The sequence below is a fragment of the Lethenteron reissneri genome, chromosome 51 (genome assembly GCF_015708825.2).
Source record: "Lethenteron reissneri isolate LAM-NWPU_2019-01 chromosome 51, ASM1570882v1, whole genome shotgun sequence".
Classification (NCBI taxonomy): Eukaryota; Metazoa; Chordata; class Hyperoartia; order Petromyzontiformes; family Petromyzontidae; genus Lethenteron; species Lethenteron reissneri.
Window position 1 is genome coordinate 6,551,280 of NC_083829.1, and position 13,812 is coordinate 6,565,091.

At 51.6% G+C, this 13,812-nt stretch overlaps 1 protein-coding gene across 2 annotated transcripts; it reads left to right on the top strand.

Moving 5' to 3' along the window:
• Positions 1-170: 170 nt before the first annotated feature.
• Positions 171-13,184, top strand: LOC133355486 (transmembrane reductase CYB561D2-like). Of its 2 annotated transcripts, XR_009756695.1 has the most exons (6): positions 171-544; positions 716-876; positions 7,197-7,234; positions 8,625-8,861; positions 10,057-11,161; positions 11,270-13,184. XR_009756695.1 is itself a non-coding variant. In XM_061572802.1 (5 exons), exons 2-5 carry the CDS (start codon positions 744-746, stop codon positions 10,324-10,326), a joined length of 678 nt encoding a protein of 225 aa, XP_061428786.1. In that variant the 5' UTR covers positions 171-544; positions 716-743; the 3' UTR covers positions 10,327-13,184. The 2 variants fall into 2 exon arrangements, 1 of the variants encoding a protein (XP_061428786.1); XM_061572802.1 differs by having other exon boundaries at positions 10,057-13,184.
• The last annotated feature ends 628 nt before the right edge of the window (positions 13,185-13,812 follow it).

Sequence of the window (13,812 nt, forward strand, 5' to 3'; positions counted from 1 at the left end):
GTCGAGAAGGCAGAGTCTGAATGGCACGCACCAAGAAGATGAATCCCTGCAGTCACGAAAGCTTTAAATAGAAATGTTAATTATACCTCATTACATATTCATGAGGGGGGCGGCAACATCCGCTCGCTTGGCCACGCCCACTTCGCCACCCCGGAAGTGTCCGCGTCTCGGACCCACGTGGCGTGCGCCGCCGTCAACGTGACCGCAACGTCACGTGGACCCCGCGCGCTCCGTTCACGGATATGCGTTGAGGTGTAGGTCGTGGCAGACTTTGTGTGGGTTTTTTTTCTCTCTCTCTCTCTCGAACCCAGTTCGATTCCCGATCACGGGCCTAACCAGTGACGATTATCTGAACCGGTCGTGGGTCGACTCAGCCTCAAAATAAATAGCCGCTGCGGTGTGTTTGAACGTCGCCACTTTGGCGATAAGGTGGGCTTGGACGTGGTGTTTGGCTGCTATAAATGTCCACGCGATAAGCTACTTAGTTGAGCTATCATTTGTGGCCAGGTCGCTTCTGAAGAAGAGCTACACGGACCCTTAACAGGTAAAAAAAAATACAAAATAGTTTAGTTTTTATTCATTGCTTCGTGTGCCGTGCCGGCCTTCATAGGGTCCCTAGCTTCTCGCGAACGGCATTTGCTGCGTTACAAAAGAAGTCTTGTCAAGGAGGGGGGAGGTGTGGGTGGGGAATTTGTTGTTGTTGTTGTGACTGTAGCAACAGCAGGGAGACGCGCGTGCACGCCATGGAGGCTGGAGGAGCCGGTGGAGGGGAGCTGTCGCTGTACGTGTGGCCCAGGAGGGCGGCGGCTCTGGGTGCTCATCTCGGCTGCGTGGCACTCACCGTCACCCTGGCTGCGCTCAGCATGCCGGGCAGCAGTGAGTGACCCGAATGACCTCGTTAAAACAATTTAACTACGTGGTAAATTTCGTGACTTTAGCGAAAGACAGACCTGTTCTTCGCATGAGGACGGCTGCTCGCGTTGTGGCCGAAACGTCGTGAGAATTTTATTTTATGTTGTATTTTTATTATTTTATTATTTCTTACCGAAAGAACCAAGAAGAACTACGTGGTAGTAATATTGTTCTTTGGGTCTTTCGGTAAAATCACGTAGATAAAAAAAAATACCAATAAAATCATCAATAATATTATTTGGGTTTTTCGGTAAAGTCACGTAGATAAAGAAATACCAATAAAATAATAATATTATTTGGTTCTTTCGGTAAAGTCACGTCGACATTTTTTTTTATTTTTAAAAATAATATTTTCTATCTACGTGACTTTACCGAAAGAACCAGAGAATATGAATTCCTACAGTCACGGAATTTTTAAGTCAAAATCTTACGTGGTAGAAAGGTGTCTGACATCAAACGGAGACCAGCGTATAAAGTAACCCTCCGTGCGATTGATCGGCCCTGACTAATGCTCAAGGAGAGATGATTTTATGTATTTCACCTTAACTTAACCAGGTTAAAACCTCCTTGAGGTTAAAATCTCTTTCGCGAAGGGGGCCTGGCAAGAAGTCGGCAAAAATAAAATATTATGAGCAGACGGAGACTGGCAGGTTCACGGCTTCAATTAAGTGATGCCCCACCACACCATTCCAGGCCAACTTGTGTCTGTACGAAAAGCCCCAGAGTCTGCCTTAACTTTAGATTCGTGTGTTCATCATGAGACTCACTATACATAACTTCTCATCAAACTACAGTAGACTCTCGATTATCCGCGCTAATGACGCGGAGGACGGCCGCGGATCATTTAAGTTCGCTGATAATCCAAAATTATAACCATTTTCCGCGGATCTCCGTGCGAAAAACCATGAATATTGCTATAAATTACTGATCGATGCGTGTGCTCACTGATAACGCTTTCCTGCTCCCGCGCAGTAAACTCTGCCCACGAAGTGGATGATAGCAGAGCCTCGCCAATCAAAATCACTCAAACTCTGCCCCCTGTTGTAAAGATATGACAACTACTGTGCTATAGAGGCAATCACGTGGATTTCGGATTAATCAGGACACATGTTTGTTCGGGTTAAGCATGTGACTTCCAATAATAACAATGTATAGCTGTTTTTCGATTATTAATTTGGGCTTAAAGGAACATCCATGAGTTACTCATTTATGTCAAACCTCAGGTGCGCGGTTAATCCGCAAATCGGATAAACCACACGCGGATAATCAAGAGTCGAGTGTTTTTTTTTTCAATTTTACCAGGTAAGGGTACCTGAGCTATATAGCTCTTTTTTCAGAACTGACCTGGCTATCACAAATGAAATTTGATAGCAACATACTCTAAATGCGTGATGTTTATTCGAAATCTGGAGCGAAAAAAACAGAGGACCCGGAGAAAATTCCACGCGACCACGGGGAGAGAGATGCAAACTCCAAATATACAGAAGGCATCAGTGTCGGGATCGAACCCACAACCTCCTTCAAACCAGGCGAGGTAGTTAACATCTCCTAGCCACCGTGATGATGATGAGAGAGAGACACGCAAACTCCAAATATACAGCAGCAGGGGTCGGGATCGAACCTACGACCTCCTGTATACCAGGCGAGGCAGTTAACATCTCCTAGCCTACGTGGTGATGATGAGTGAGAGACACGCAAACTCCAAATATACAGCAGCAGCAGGCGTTAGGGTCGGGATCGAACCCACGACCTCCTGTATACCAGCCGAGGTAGTTAACATCTCCTAGCCACCGTGGTGATGATGAGAGAGACACGCAAACTCCACATATACGGCAGCAGGCGTCAGGGTCGGGATCGAACCCACGACCTCCTGTATACCAGCCGAGGTAGTTAACATCTCGCCACCGGTGTGACGTGCAAGCAGTGGCAATGTGATAGAGTTACCCACAAGCCAGGCAAGCGGCAGGCCATAACCAATTAGCCGAATGACCTTAAGTAAACCTCCAAACCTTACTGGTAACTTTATCTCTCAGGCATCTCTGTTGGTGTGCTATGAAGAAGGGTTATTACCTGAAACGTCGCTGATTACATATTGTTTAAGGCCACTCAGTGTTGTTATTGACAAACGTTTTGGGTGTTTTGTTTGTGCTTGTGCACCACTGCCAACGCCACCGCATCACCAAATAATTAACGTAAACCAACCGACCCCGTTTTTAGTGGTGGGATGACCGATTGACCTAATGACCTGTCCAGTGTTATTCCGTGAACTCTCTGGCAGCAATGATAACCTGTTCCGAATTCTATTTTAGCTTTTGGCAATACGTTCAATATCTACGTGCCAATGTCGAGGTCTGCTCGCCACTGCGGAGAGTTCTTGTAGTTTTACTATTCCTCCTCCGTCGAATGAGTGTAGACCACAATGGTTTGAGATACAGTCCATAGTTTTCGATTTAAAGCTTTCGTGACTGCAGGGATTCATCTTCTTGGTTCTTTCGGTAAAGTCACGTAGAATGGAAATAATAAAATAATAAAAATAATAAAATATTAAATTTCGATTTAAAGCTTTCGTGACTGCAGGGATTCATCTTCTTGGTTCTTTCGGTAAAGTCACGTAGAAGGGAAATAATAAAATAATAAAAATAAAAATAATAAAATATTAAATTTCGATTTAAAGCTTTCGTGACTGCAGGGATTCATCTTCTTGGTTCTTTCGGTAAAGTCACGTAGAAGGGAAATAATACAAATAAAACAATACAATATTATTATTTTATAATGTTTTATTTTTATAATAATTAAAATAAAACATAATAAAACATAATAAAATAATATAATTAAACATAATAAAATATACTATGGGGACCTCATTTGCCAGTAAAAATATGATAATTGGTTCTTTACCCTTCTATCTGGCAACAAAACTGACACCTTTTTGCAAGGAGTCATGCAAACATGTGTAGAGGAGTAGTGGAGAGTGGTGGCGTCGTGTGCGCTGTCCGGTGCGGTGACCTCACGGGACGTGGGGTCGCACGCGCTGGGCAGTGCACGTGACATCACCCCTCCGAGGGTATATAAGGGAGACCCCGTAACGTAAGCGGGGTCACTATAGGAACGGGGATAGTAAACAGGGTGAAGAGGGAACCAGGGATAGTGAGAGGGATCAAATAGGGAGTCTGGGGAGAAGCCGGTGGTAGCCGAAGAGGTGCTTCTCTCTCCGGTCGGTGGAGTCGGCAGACTCCACGATCCGACACGAGAGAGAGACCGGAGCTAGCCGGCAGGGACCCAGACTCAGAGTAGGACCCCTAGCCCCTGGGAGTTGTGTACCCTGTGTAGTTTTGACCAAGAGTAATAAACCCTGGCGGAAGCCCCTAAGTTACCTCCGTCTCCGAGTACGTCCGTCGGAACCTCTCTACAACTGGTGTCAGAGTGTCTGCACTGCTGCTACAATGTTTACATCGGGAGCGGAGCGCAAGAACCCAGCGACGGGACGATCGGAGGATGAAGACGGCGGGGAGGAGGCTTCGGCAGTGACCCCGGAGTCCGGGGCTCCGGTGACAGGCCCCGAGAAGACGACGGGCGGGGGTGCCAGCTCGCCGCCACCACCGCTGGAGACAGGGAGCACCCCTGCAGACCTGCTGAGGCAGCTCCTGCAGGCGATCGCGCAGCTTTGCGCCCGTCTCGACATCGCGGAGGCGAAGTTGGGTCCTCCCGGTCCGCACTCGGGATGGGAGCAACTGTCAACTGCCGGGACGCCGCGAGAGGCGGCCGCCATCTTCGCCGCGACGCCCCAGCTGGCTATTTTGCCTACGACGTCGCCAGCGGTGGCCATGTTGGTTGGGGCGCCTCAGGCGGCCGCCATTTTAACTGCGACGCTGCAGGTGGCGGCCATTGTTCATGCGACGCCGCACGTCGGCGCCATGGCTGCCATGGCAACTGCGACGCCGTTGTCCACCGTGGGTGCCGCCGCGACTTCGCGCCACACCGCGCGCGCGGGGTCTGCCAGCGGCGATGCCACAGCTCCGCACCATGCTGCGCCCGCCGGGGGAGCCCCAGGTACGTCCGGGGCTCCACACCTCGCCGCACCACGGGAGTTGCCGAGGGTGCCGCCGTGGTTCCGGCCATCGCCGCGCTGGCGGGGTACATTGCTGGTGTCGCCGTGGCCCCGTGCATCGCTGCCGCGGCTCCTCACGATGCCGCGCCGCGGAAGTTGCCGCGGTTCCGAGCATCGCCGTGCCTGCGGGGTTTGGCGCGCCCGCCACCGCGGCTGCTATAGTTGCCGCGGCCGCGGGGTGGGCCGAGGGTCACGCCGGGGCACCGCACCTCGCTGTGCATGCGGGGTTTGCCGCCGGCGACGCCGCACCAGGCTGCTATTTTGCCTGCAGCGATCGCGGTGGGGGCCGCCGGCGACGACGCGGCCCCGCACCTCGCGGTGCCTGGGCGTTGCCATGCCGACGCCGCGGCTCTGCATCTTGCCGCGGCATGGGCAGCAGGAGCCGCCGCTCGGGCCGGCGCGCGCCTGGCAGGAGCTGCGTTGGGCTGCTGGGCTGCTGCGGCTCTCCCGGGGCCTGTCACTAGCTGGCACGGTGCCTGCCCTGGCGATTCGTGCCACATGGGGAGGCGTGCGCTCTGTTGATGGCCTGTGGAAACGCTGCCGTCGGCCTCCAGCCCTCATCGCTCAATTGTGTTATGTTGGCGTGTTTTGTCTAAGACTGCCCAATTGTCCGTTTTGGTGTGTTTTGTCTGGGCTGCTCAATTGTTCAATTGTTGTTTGTTGGCGTGTGTTGTCTGGGCCATCGGGATTCCGCCTTTGTATTGATGGCAGCGCGTGATGAGAGTTTCAAAGTTTTGAAATTTGATTGATTGTTGTCATGCTGCCTGGATGTTGTCGGTTGGTTGTGAATATGTTGGTTTGTGGTTCTGGGACTCCTCTACTTTTATATTGTTTACAGCCGAGTCGGCTGAATTTTTTTCACAGGGGGGGGTGATGTAGAGGAGTAGTGGAGAGTGGTGGCGTCGTGTGCGCTGTCCGGTGCGGTGACCTCACGGGACGTGGGGTCGCACGCGCTGGGCAGTGCACGTGACATCACCCCTCCGAGGGTATATAAGGGAGACCCCGTAACGTAAGCGGGGTCACTATAGGAACGGGGATAGTAAACAGGGTGAAGAGGGAACCAGGGATAGTGAGAGGGATCAAATAGGGAGTCTGGGGAGAAGCCGGTGGTAGCCGAAGAGGTGCTTCTCTCTCCGGTCGGTGGAGTCGGCAGACTCCACGATCCGACACGAGAGAGAGACCGGAGCTAGCCGGCAGGGACCCAGACTCAGAGTAGGACCCCTAGCCCCTGGGAGTTGTGTACCCTGTGTAGTTTTGACCAAGAGTAATAAACCCTGGCGGAAGCCCCTAAGTTACCTCCGTCTCCGAGTACGTCCGTCGGAACCTCTCTACACATGACTCCTTGCAAAAAGGTGTCAGTTTTGTTGCCAGATAGAAGGGTAAAGAACCAATTATCATAATAAAATATTATAATATTATTTTATTATGTTTTATTTTATTATTTCCCTTCTACGTGACTTTACCGAAAGAACCAAGAAGATACAGTCCATAGTTTCATCATCATCACAATCCATGGGCAGATAGCTCGTAGGTGTCCACTGGCAATTTCATCATTAGTTTACCTGTCTTAATTACCCAGTGACAAGCCCGTCACCTTATGACCCTGACGCAAAATAGTCGGCAGCAGATGGGGATACTTGACACAATGGCATAGCCAGACATAGCGACCTAGTGGTCTCATTTCCTTGTCACTCTTCCTGTCGCTTAAGTGTAACGGTGGATATGCGTACAGCATAAGTAGTGAAGTTGTATGTACCGTATGTATGTTGCACTTATTTCTCAGCGTACGTAGCCAACCGTGCTCATCGGAAGTGCGGAGGAAAGACGACAAACTAAACACAAACATAATTATAATTTTATTATGTTTTAATTTTATTATTTCCATTCTACGTGACTTTACCGAAAGAACCAAGAAGATGAATCCCTGCAGTCACGAAAGCTTTAAATCGAAATTTAAACACAAACAGCAGTGTTTAAAGAAATTCGTTTTCAATTTTGATTTAAAAGTTGCATAGCTCCCATTGGCTCCCTAATATCGAAAGGAAGAGCGTTCCAGACGGCCGCAAAAGCGCATCCGAAAGCGCCGCACGATGCGGTGAATGTCTTTGTTTGATGGCTTGCCAAAAGCCGCTCCCGCAAGGATGACCGGAGTTCACGTGATGTCTCCCCCTTCTAGGTGTGTTCTCCTGGCACCCGTTCCTCATGTCGCTCGGGGTAAGACGCTTCTACTGCCAAGTCATCATGAGAATCTCACCCGCGATTTCACAAAATCCAGCACATCTATTATTGTCAGTCTCGTATACATATTTCCGTTGCCTGATGATTGTTTAACATGATACGTAGAAAACTCTGATTTAAACTAAAATGTAGATGTTGTGTGCCCCACGTGACTCACAGAGTGCTGAGTCTCATTAAGATGGACTTGTTGTCTGTGTGCAGCTGTCAGAAGTGCTGCTATAAAACGGATACGTTGCTGACGTATAAATCCTCCATGTAGCCCACACAGCACTTGTGAATGCTGAAATGGCACACACTCACACTCGCAGTCTTAACATACTTTTGGGGCAAGTGCTGTTAGCGAGCACCTATGAAGGCCAGAATGGCATGCGAGGGGGTGGGTGGTCAGTGGCGATGATTACACATCACACCCGGGTACTCATCTGAGGCATGTAACAACTTGATTTGTAGTATTTGAATGGAGAAGACCGGTAAACGTGGATAGTTGTACCGTGGTGGGTAGGGAGGACTGGAGTTTGGGAAACTCAACTTTAAACCACACTCCTCCACCGCATTTTGTGCTCTCTCACCCCACACACGCTCACCCACTCAGTCTCGACACGGTGCCATTACTCTCTCACCCTATGTTTTCACCAATCTCTCCCACTCTAACCCTCTCACCCTCTCACCCTCTCACCGCCTTGGCCCTCTCGTCACAGTCGCACCATTTTCTTCTCTCCCACTCACTGGACATCTGTGAAACAGAGCTGCGTAGCTCATCAGATTCCTCCAGTATAAATACATTTTCTGATTCTGATCTCACTCTTATCTCACACCCACTCATCCTTCCCACCCTCTCGCCCATCTCGGCCGCTGGTCTCGCCCGCCCTCATCCATTCCCGCCCCCCTTCTCCCTCTCACCCCCGCGCGCTCTCTCACCCGCTCTCTCACCCGCTCTCACCCGCTCTCTCACCCGCTCTCTCACCCGCTCTCTCACCCGCTCTCTCACCCGCTCTATCACCCGCTCTCTCACCCGCTCTCTCACCCGCTCTCTCACCCGCTCTCCGTTCTCTCACCCGCTCACCCCCGCGCGCTCTCTCACCCGCTCACCGTTCTCTCTCTCTCTCACCCGCTCACCCCCGCGCGCTCTCTCACCCGCTCACCGTTCTCTCTCTCTCTCACCCGCTCACCCCTGCGCGCTCTCTCACCCTCTCTCACCCGCTCTCTCACCTGCTCTCTCACCCGCTCACCGTTCTCTCTCTCTCACCCGCTCACCCCCGCGCGCTCTCTCACCCGCTCACCGTTCTCCCTCACCCGCTCACCGTTCTCTCTCTCTCACCCGCTCACCGTTCTCTCTCTCTCTCTCTCACCGGCTCACCCCCTGCAGTTCTGCCTGTTCATGACGGAGGCGGTGCTGCTGTTCTCCCCGGACTGCTCGCCGCTGCGCTCGTGGCCGCGTGCCGCGCGAGTGCGCTGGCACTGGGTGCTGCAGGCGCTCGCCGTGACCTGCGCCGCCGCTGGCCTCGCCGCCATCTGCTGGGAGAAGCAGCGCAATGGGCGGCCGCACTTCTCATCGTGGCACGGCCTCCTCGGCCTCATCACCTGCATCTACGTGTTCGTGCAGGTCGGAGGTCACGCACGCGCGCCATAGATCGACCGCTCGCTCGAACACTCACCTGCTCACTCGCTCACTCGCACTCCCTATTGCCAGCTGATGCACCTACACCCCCCCCCCCTCGCACACACTCACTCATTCTGTCACTCTCGTGCCAACTCGTTCACTCGTTCAGCCACTTACCCATTCATCTGCTCACCAACATGCCTTCTTATACCCACCCTGATCACTCACTCACCCATCCACCCACACCCACCCACTTCTTGGTTCTTTCGGTAAAGTCACGTAGAAGGGAAGTAATAAAATAATAAAAATAAAACATAATAAAATAGTGAGAATTATTTTATTATATTATTTTATTTTATTATGTTTTATTTTTATTATTTTATTACTTCCCTTCTACGTGACTTTACCGAAAGAACCAAGAAGATGAATCCCTGCAGTCACGAAAGCTTTAAATCGAAATTTAACCCACCCACTTGTTCAATAATTCCACCGCTTGCACACTCATTCAACAACTTACTCAACCACTTGCCCACTCGCCCATTCATCTGTTGACCCGCTCGCCCACCCACCTGCACGTTTACTCGCCGACCCGCTCACCAATTCGCAATTCACTTGCTCACTAAAATACCCATCTGATCGCCCGCTTCTTTATCACTCTCTTGACCGCTAATCCACCCCTCCACCTGCCTTGTCGACTGCCCACTTGCTCATTGCTCACTTGCGTGTGCAGTGTTCACCAACAACAAAGACCACGTTTATTTGATTTAACCAGGTGAGAACGCCAGAGACGAAGAGAGGCTCAGATTTTCTGGTTTGACCTGCGTCACCACAATAACAAAAGCAATAATAGAAAACAAAGTACAGCGATAATGAAAATATCAATCGGAGCAAAAGCAACCGAATAGAAATCTGAGCGAACAAAGAAATGCGTTGCAAAAGATATTGAAAACGGTGCACAAACATTCATCGATGTTTGTACGTGATCAAATGAGCAATTTGTTTCGTACATAATTCGTCGTAACAGTAAGTTACAGATGAAGTTACTTAATATGCGTCGGGTCACTCGCGAATGAGACTCCTCCCGGTCCCCGTAGATGTCACACGGTGACAAAGCCAAACGCGTGGCCGTGTAAGTTCCGCGTGGAAACTCGCGTGCGCTGTGCCCCACGCTCCCCTGCACCGTGTGACCGCACGCCAGGCTTGCTGCGGCCCCGCTCTGCTCTACCCGAAGCTGCTGTTCAAGAAGGTGTCTCTGGCCAAGGTGAAGCTGTACCACGCCACCTACGGCCTGCTGGGCTACGTGCTCGCCTGCACCAGCGTGCTGCTCGGCCTGTGCTCGGCGTGGTTCGCGGCCCGCGTCGCCGGCCCCGCGTGGCTCGCCTGCGCCGCCTGCCCGGTGCTCGCCGCGCTGGTCGCCATGAACCAGGTCACCAACGCCTACCTCTTCCAGAAGCGCGTGCAGCTGTGACGGCGCCGGACGATGCCGCCGGTCGCTCGCTGGCGCAGTCGTCATCTTCGGCGAGACCGTCAAGACCGTCAGTCGGCGTCGGTGACATTGCAACCGGGATTTTAATTGGCTGAGATTAAATTTGGGGGGGGCGAGGGGACTGCGTTGGCGTGCCCCGGTGTGACCGCCGGCTGGTGAAATCGTCGTCGAGGTCATCGTTGGGTGCCGTTATCGCAATCGGTGGCAGTGTCGTCGTCGTCGTCATCATCTTCCTTTTCAGAGTTTTTATTCAAAGGAAATTAAGAGACTGTTGGCAGTGGCGCGTGCACAAGATGTGGCCGCCAGCTCGTGACATCATCGTCTTTGTCGTCGTCTATTGCCCCCACTGCCTTCGCCGCCCCACACTGACTAGCGTGGTGAAGTACGCTCAGATAACGTATGGTATCTGGAGGTCCTCATCCAAAGGACTGTCCATGTACATTACTATTATAACCAGGTGAGAGCCTCATGAGATTACTTAGCTCTTGCAATGAAGGGTTTTTACAGGTGCAGTTAGGTCATGATTTGGCCTTTTTGCGATTCAGTTATGGTTTATGATTGCAAATCGATTCAATAATTCTTTATTTTATTCACGTAAGTCCTTAACGTACGATATTTATGATTTAACCGAACGTGCACGTGGTTTGGTATGGTGTGTACCCTGTGCTTACGAATCGCTGTTAATCAATTATACTACTTAAGTAATAACCGGTTGCTCTACCGGTTATCGGTTCTATTACTCGACCAACAAGATGGCACGCAAATAGTTGGGGAAAAGAGTCTCGCCTTCGTTGCAGCGTGTGCCGCTGTACTGGAGGTGATGGGCGCAACTTGGCGGCCTCCGTTGCAGCGTGTGCCGCTGTACTGGAGGTGATGGGAGCAATTTGGTGGCATCTTCATCGCAGCGTGTGCCGCTGTACTGGAGGTGATGGGAGCAATTTGGTGGCCTCCGTTGCAGCGTGTGCCGCTGTACTGGAGGTGATGGGAGCAACTTGGTGGCCTCCGTTGCAGCGTGTGCCGCTGTACTGGAGGTGATGGGAGCAATTTGGCGGCCTCCGTTGCAGCGTGTGCCGCTGTACTGGAGGTGATGGGAGCAACTTGGTGGCCTCCGTTGCAGCGTGTGCCGCTGTACTGGAGGTGATGGGAGCAATTTGGCGGCCTCCGTTGCAGCGTGTGCCGCTGTACTGGAGGTGATGGGAGCAATTTGGTGGCATCTTCATCGCAGCGTGTGCCGCTGTACTGGAGGTGATGGGAGCAATTTGGTGGCATCTTCATCGCAGCGTGTGCCGCTGTACTGGAGGTGATGGGAGCAATTTGGTGGCCTTCGTTGCAGCGTTTGCCGCTGTACTGGAGGTGATGGGAGCAATTTGGTGGCATCTTCATCGCAGCGTGTGCCGCTGTACTGGAGGTGATGGGAGCAATTTGGTGGCATCTTCATCGCAGCGTGTGCCGCTGTACTGGAGGTGATGGGAGCAATTTGGTGGCCTTCGTTGCAGCGTGTGCCGCTGTACTGGAGGTGATGGGAGCAATTTGGTGGCATCTTCGTTGCAGCGTGTGCCGCTGTACTGGAGGTGATGGGAGCAATTTGGTGGCCTTCGTTGCAGCGTGTGCCGCTGTACTGGAGGTGATGGGAGCAATTTGGTGGCATCTTCGTTGCAGCGTGTGCCGCTGTACTGGAGGTGATGGGAGCAATTTGGTGGCATCTTCGGCTGCGTCGCGCTGGCCGCGGCTCGTCGGGGGAGGGGGGGGTTTCCCACCTTCGGGCGGCAGGATGTAGGGGTAGACGCCATTTTTAAAGGGGGGGCGGGGGGGGCCCACAGCGATCGACCATAAAAAAGTAGTGGATGAATCAACGTAATTGGCTCACCGTCGCAGCTTTACAATTAAAACGAACGTCGATTCTCGCGCTTAAAATCGCCTACCCCAAGCTTTAAAATATCAATCGGTGCATCGTTACTTTCCACGGTTATCGCCACTGCACCGGCCTCCTTTATTTAACCGTCTTAGAGAGCGTCGACAGAGATTCGTCGTCACTTGCAGAAGCGGCGTGTCTTGATGTCGGAGCCCACGCGTCCATCGTCCCTTTGTTTCACTGTCTTGAGAGCTCGCTGAGATTTATTTTCTGTCGCATGCGGCGCAATGTGATGACCGCGGGCAGCGGTAACGGATGGCGATGATAATAACGACGTCGATAACGGACGGATGTGGCCGGTGGTGTGGACTAAGAGTTCACCAAATCTAAACTAACACTATATTTTTATTTTACCAGGTCTATAGCTGTTTTTCAGAAGTGGCCTGGCCACGAACGATAGCTCAACAAAGTGGCTCATGATGTGCAAATTTCACAGCCAAATCCGCACTTTGATTCAACAAAATCTACACGACCTTGGGTAGAACATGCAAACTCCAAATATTTATATGGCCTCAGGGTCGGGCTCAAACCCACGACCTGTATAGCAGGTGAGGTAGTTAACATCTCACCACCGCAGCAGCTCACAAAATCACCTGCTACACACCCCGATCTCATCAGGATCTCAGAAGCCAAGCAAGCTTGAGCCTCAATAGTACCTGGAGTGGCAACCATCTTACTCAAACAGGTTGGTACCAGGCTGCTTCGGGACCACGAGCTAGGGCAGTACAGCAACAGCCCGTTGTTGTACCCTACTTATATGATGCCGCTCATGTGTTTTCCACCTTAGCCAATTCCACACCGACCGGCGTGAAGTTCCGAGTGACCACGGCTTCCCCAGCCAGCGTGGGGAGGCCGTCATCCAGCAGTGGATTGGCAAAAGGGCTGTGCGCGCAAGACGTGTGGAACGAGAGCAATCGAATGATTTGATACATCTCTTGGTTCTTTCGGTAAAGTCACGTAGAATGGAAATAATAAAATAAAATAATTCTCACGACGTTTCGGCCACAACGCAAGCAGCCGTCCTCAGGTGGAGAACAGGTCTGTCTGTTTCAGACTCTGTCTTCTCGACAGACCTGTTCTCCACCTGAGGACGGCTGCTTGCATTGTGGCCGAAACGTCGTGAGAATCATTTTATTATGTTTTATTTTTATTATTTTATTATTTCCATTCTACGTGACTTTACCGGAAGAACCAAGAATATGAATCCCTGCAGTCACGAAAGCTTTAAATCGTGATTTGATACAGCCGGGATGTATCGTTAGTGGGAGATGTTGATTAGGGTTATTTAACTGGCTCCTTTGGAGCACGTGAAGACAGAGAAATGTGACTGTTTTTTTTCGCGGTTGTGCTGCTGTGGAGCTCTCCGGCGCGTTTTATGGTTATGCTTATTACCGCGTGTCGTTCCGCACCATGTCCGACGTTTCACTCCACAACCCTAAAGAAGCGGCTCCCAGCACGTAGAGCTAAACGTCCAACGGTTCAGTTGATTGATGATCCAGCCCTCGCCGATTCACTTCAGTCATTCGTTCACCCGGTTTGGCAGTCGCCCCCCTTTA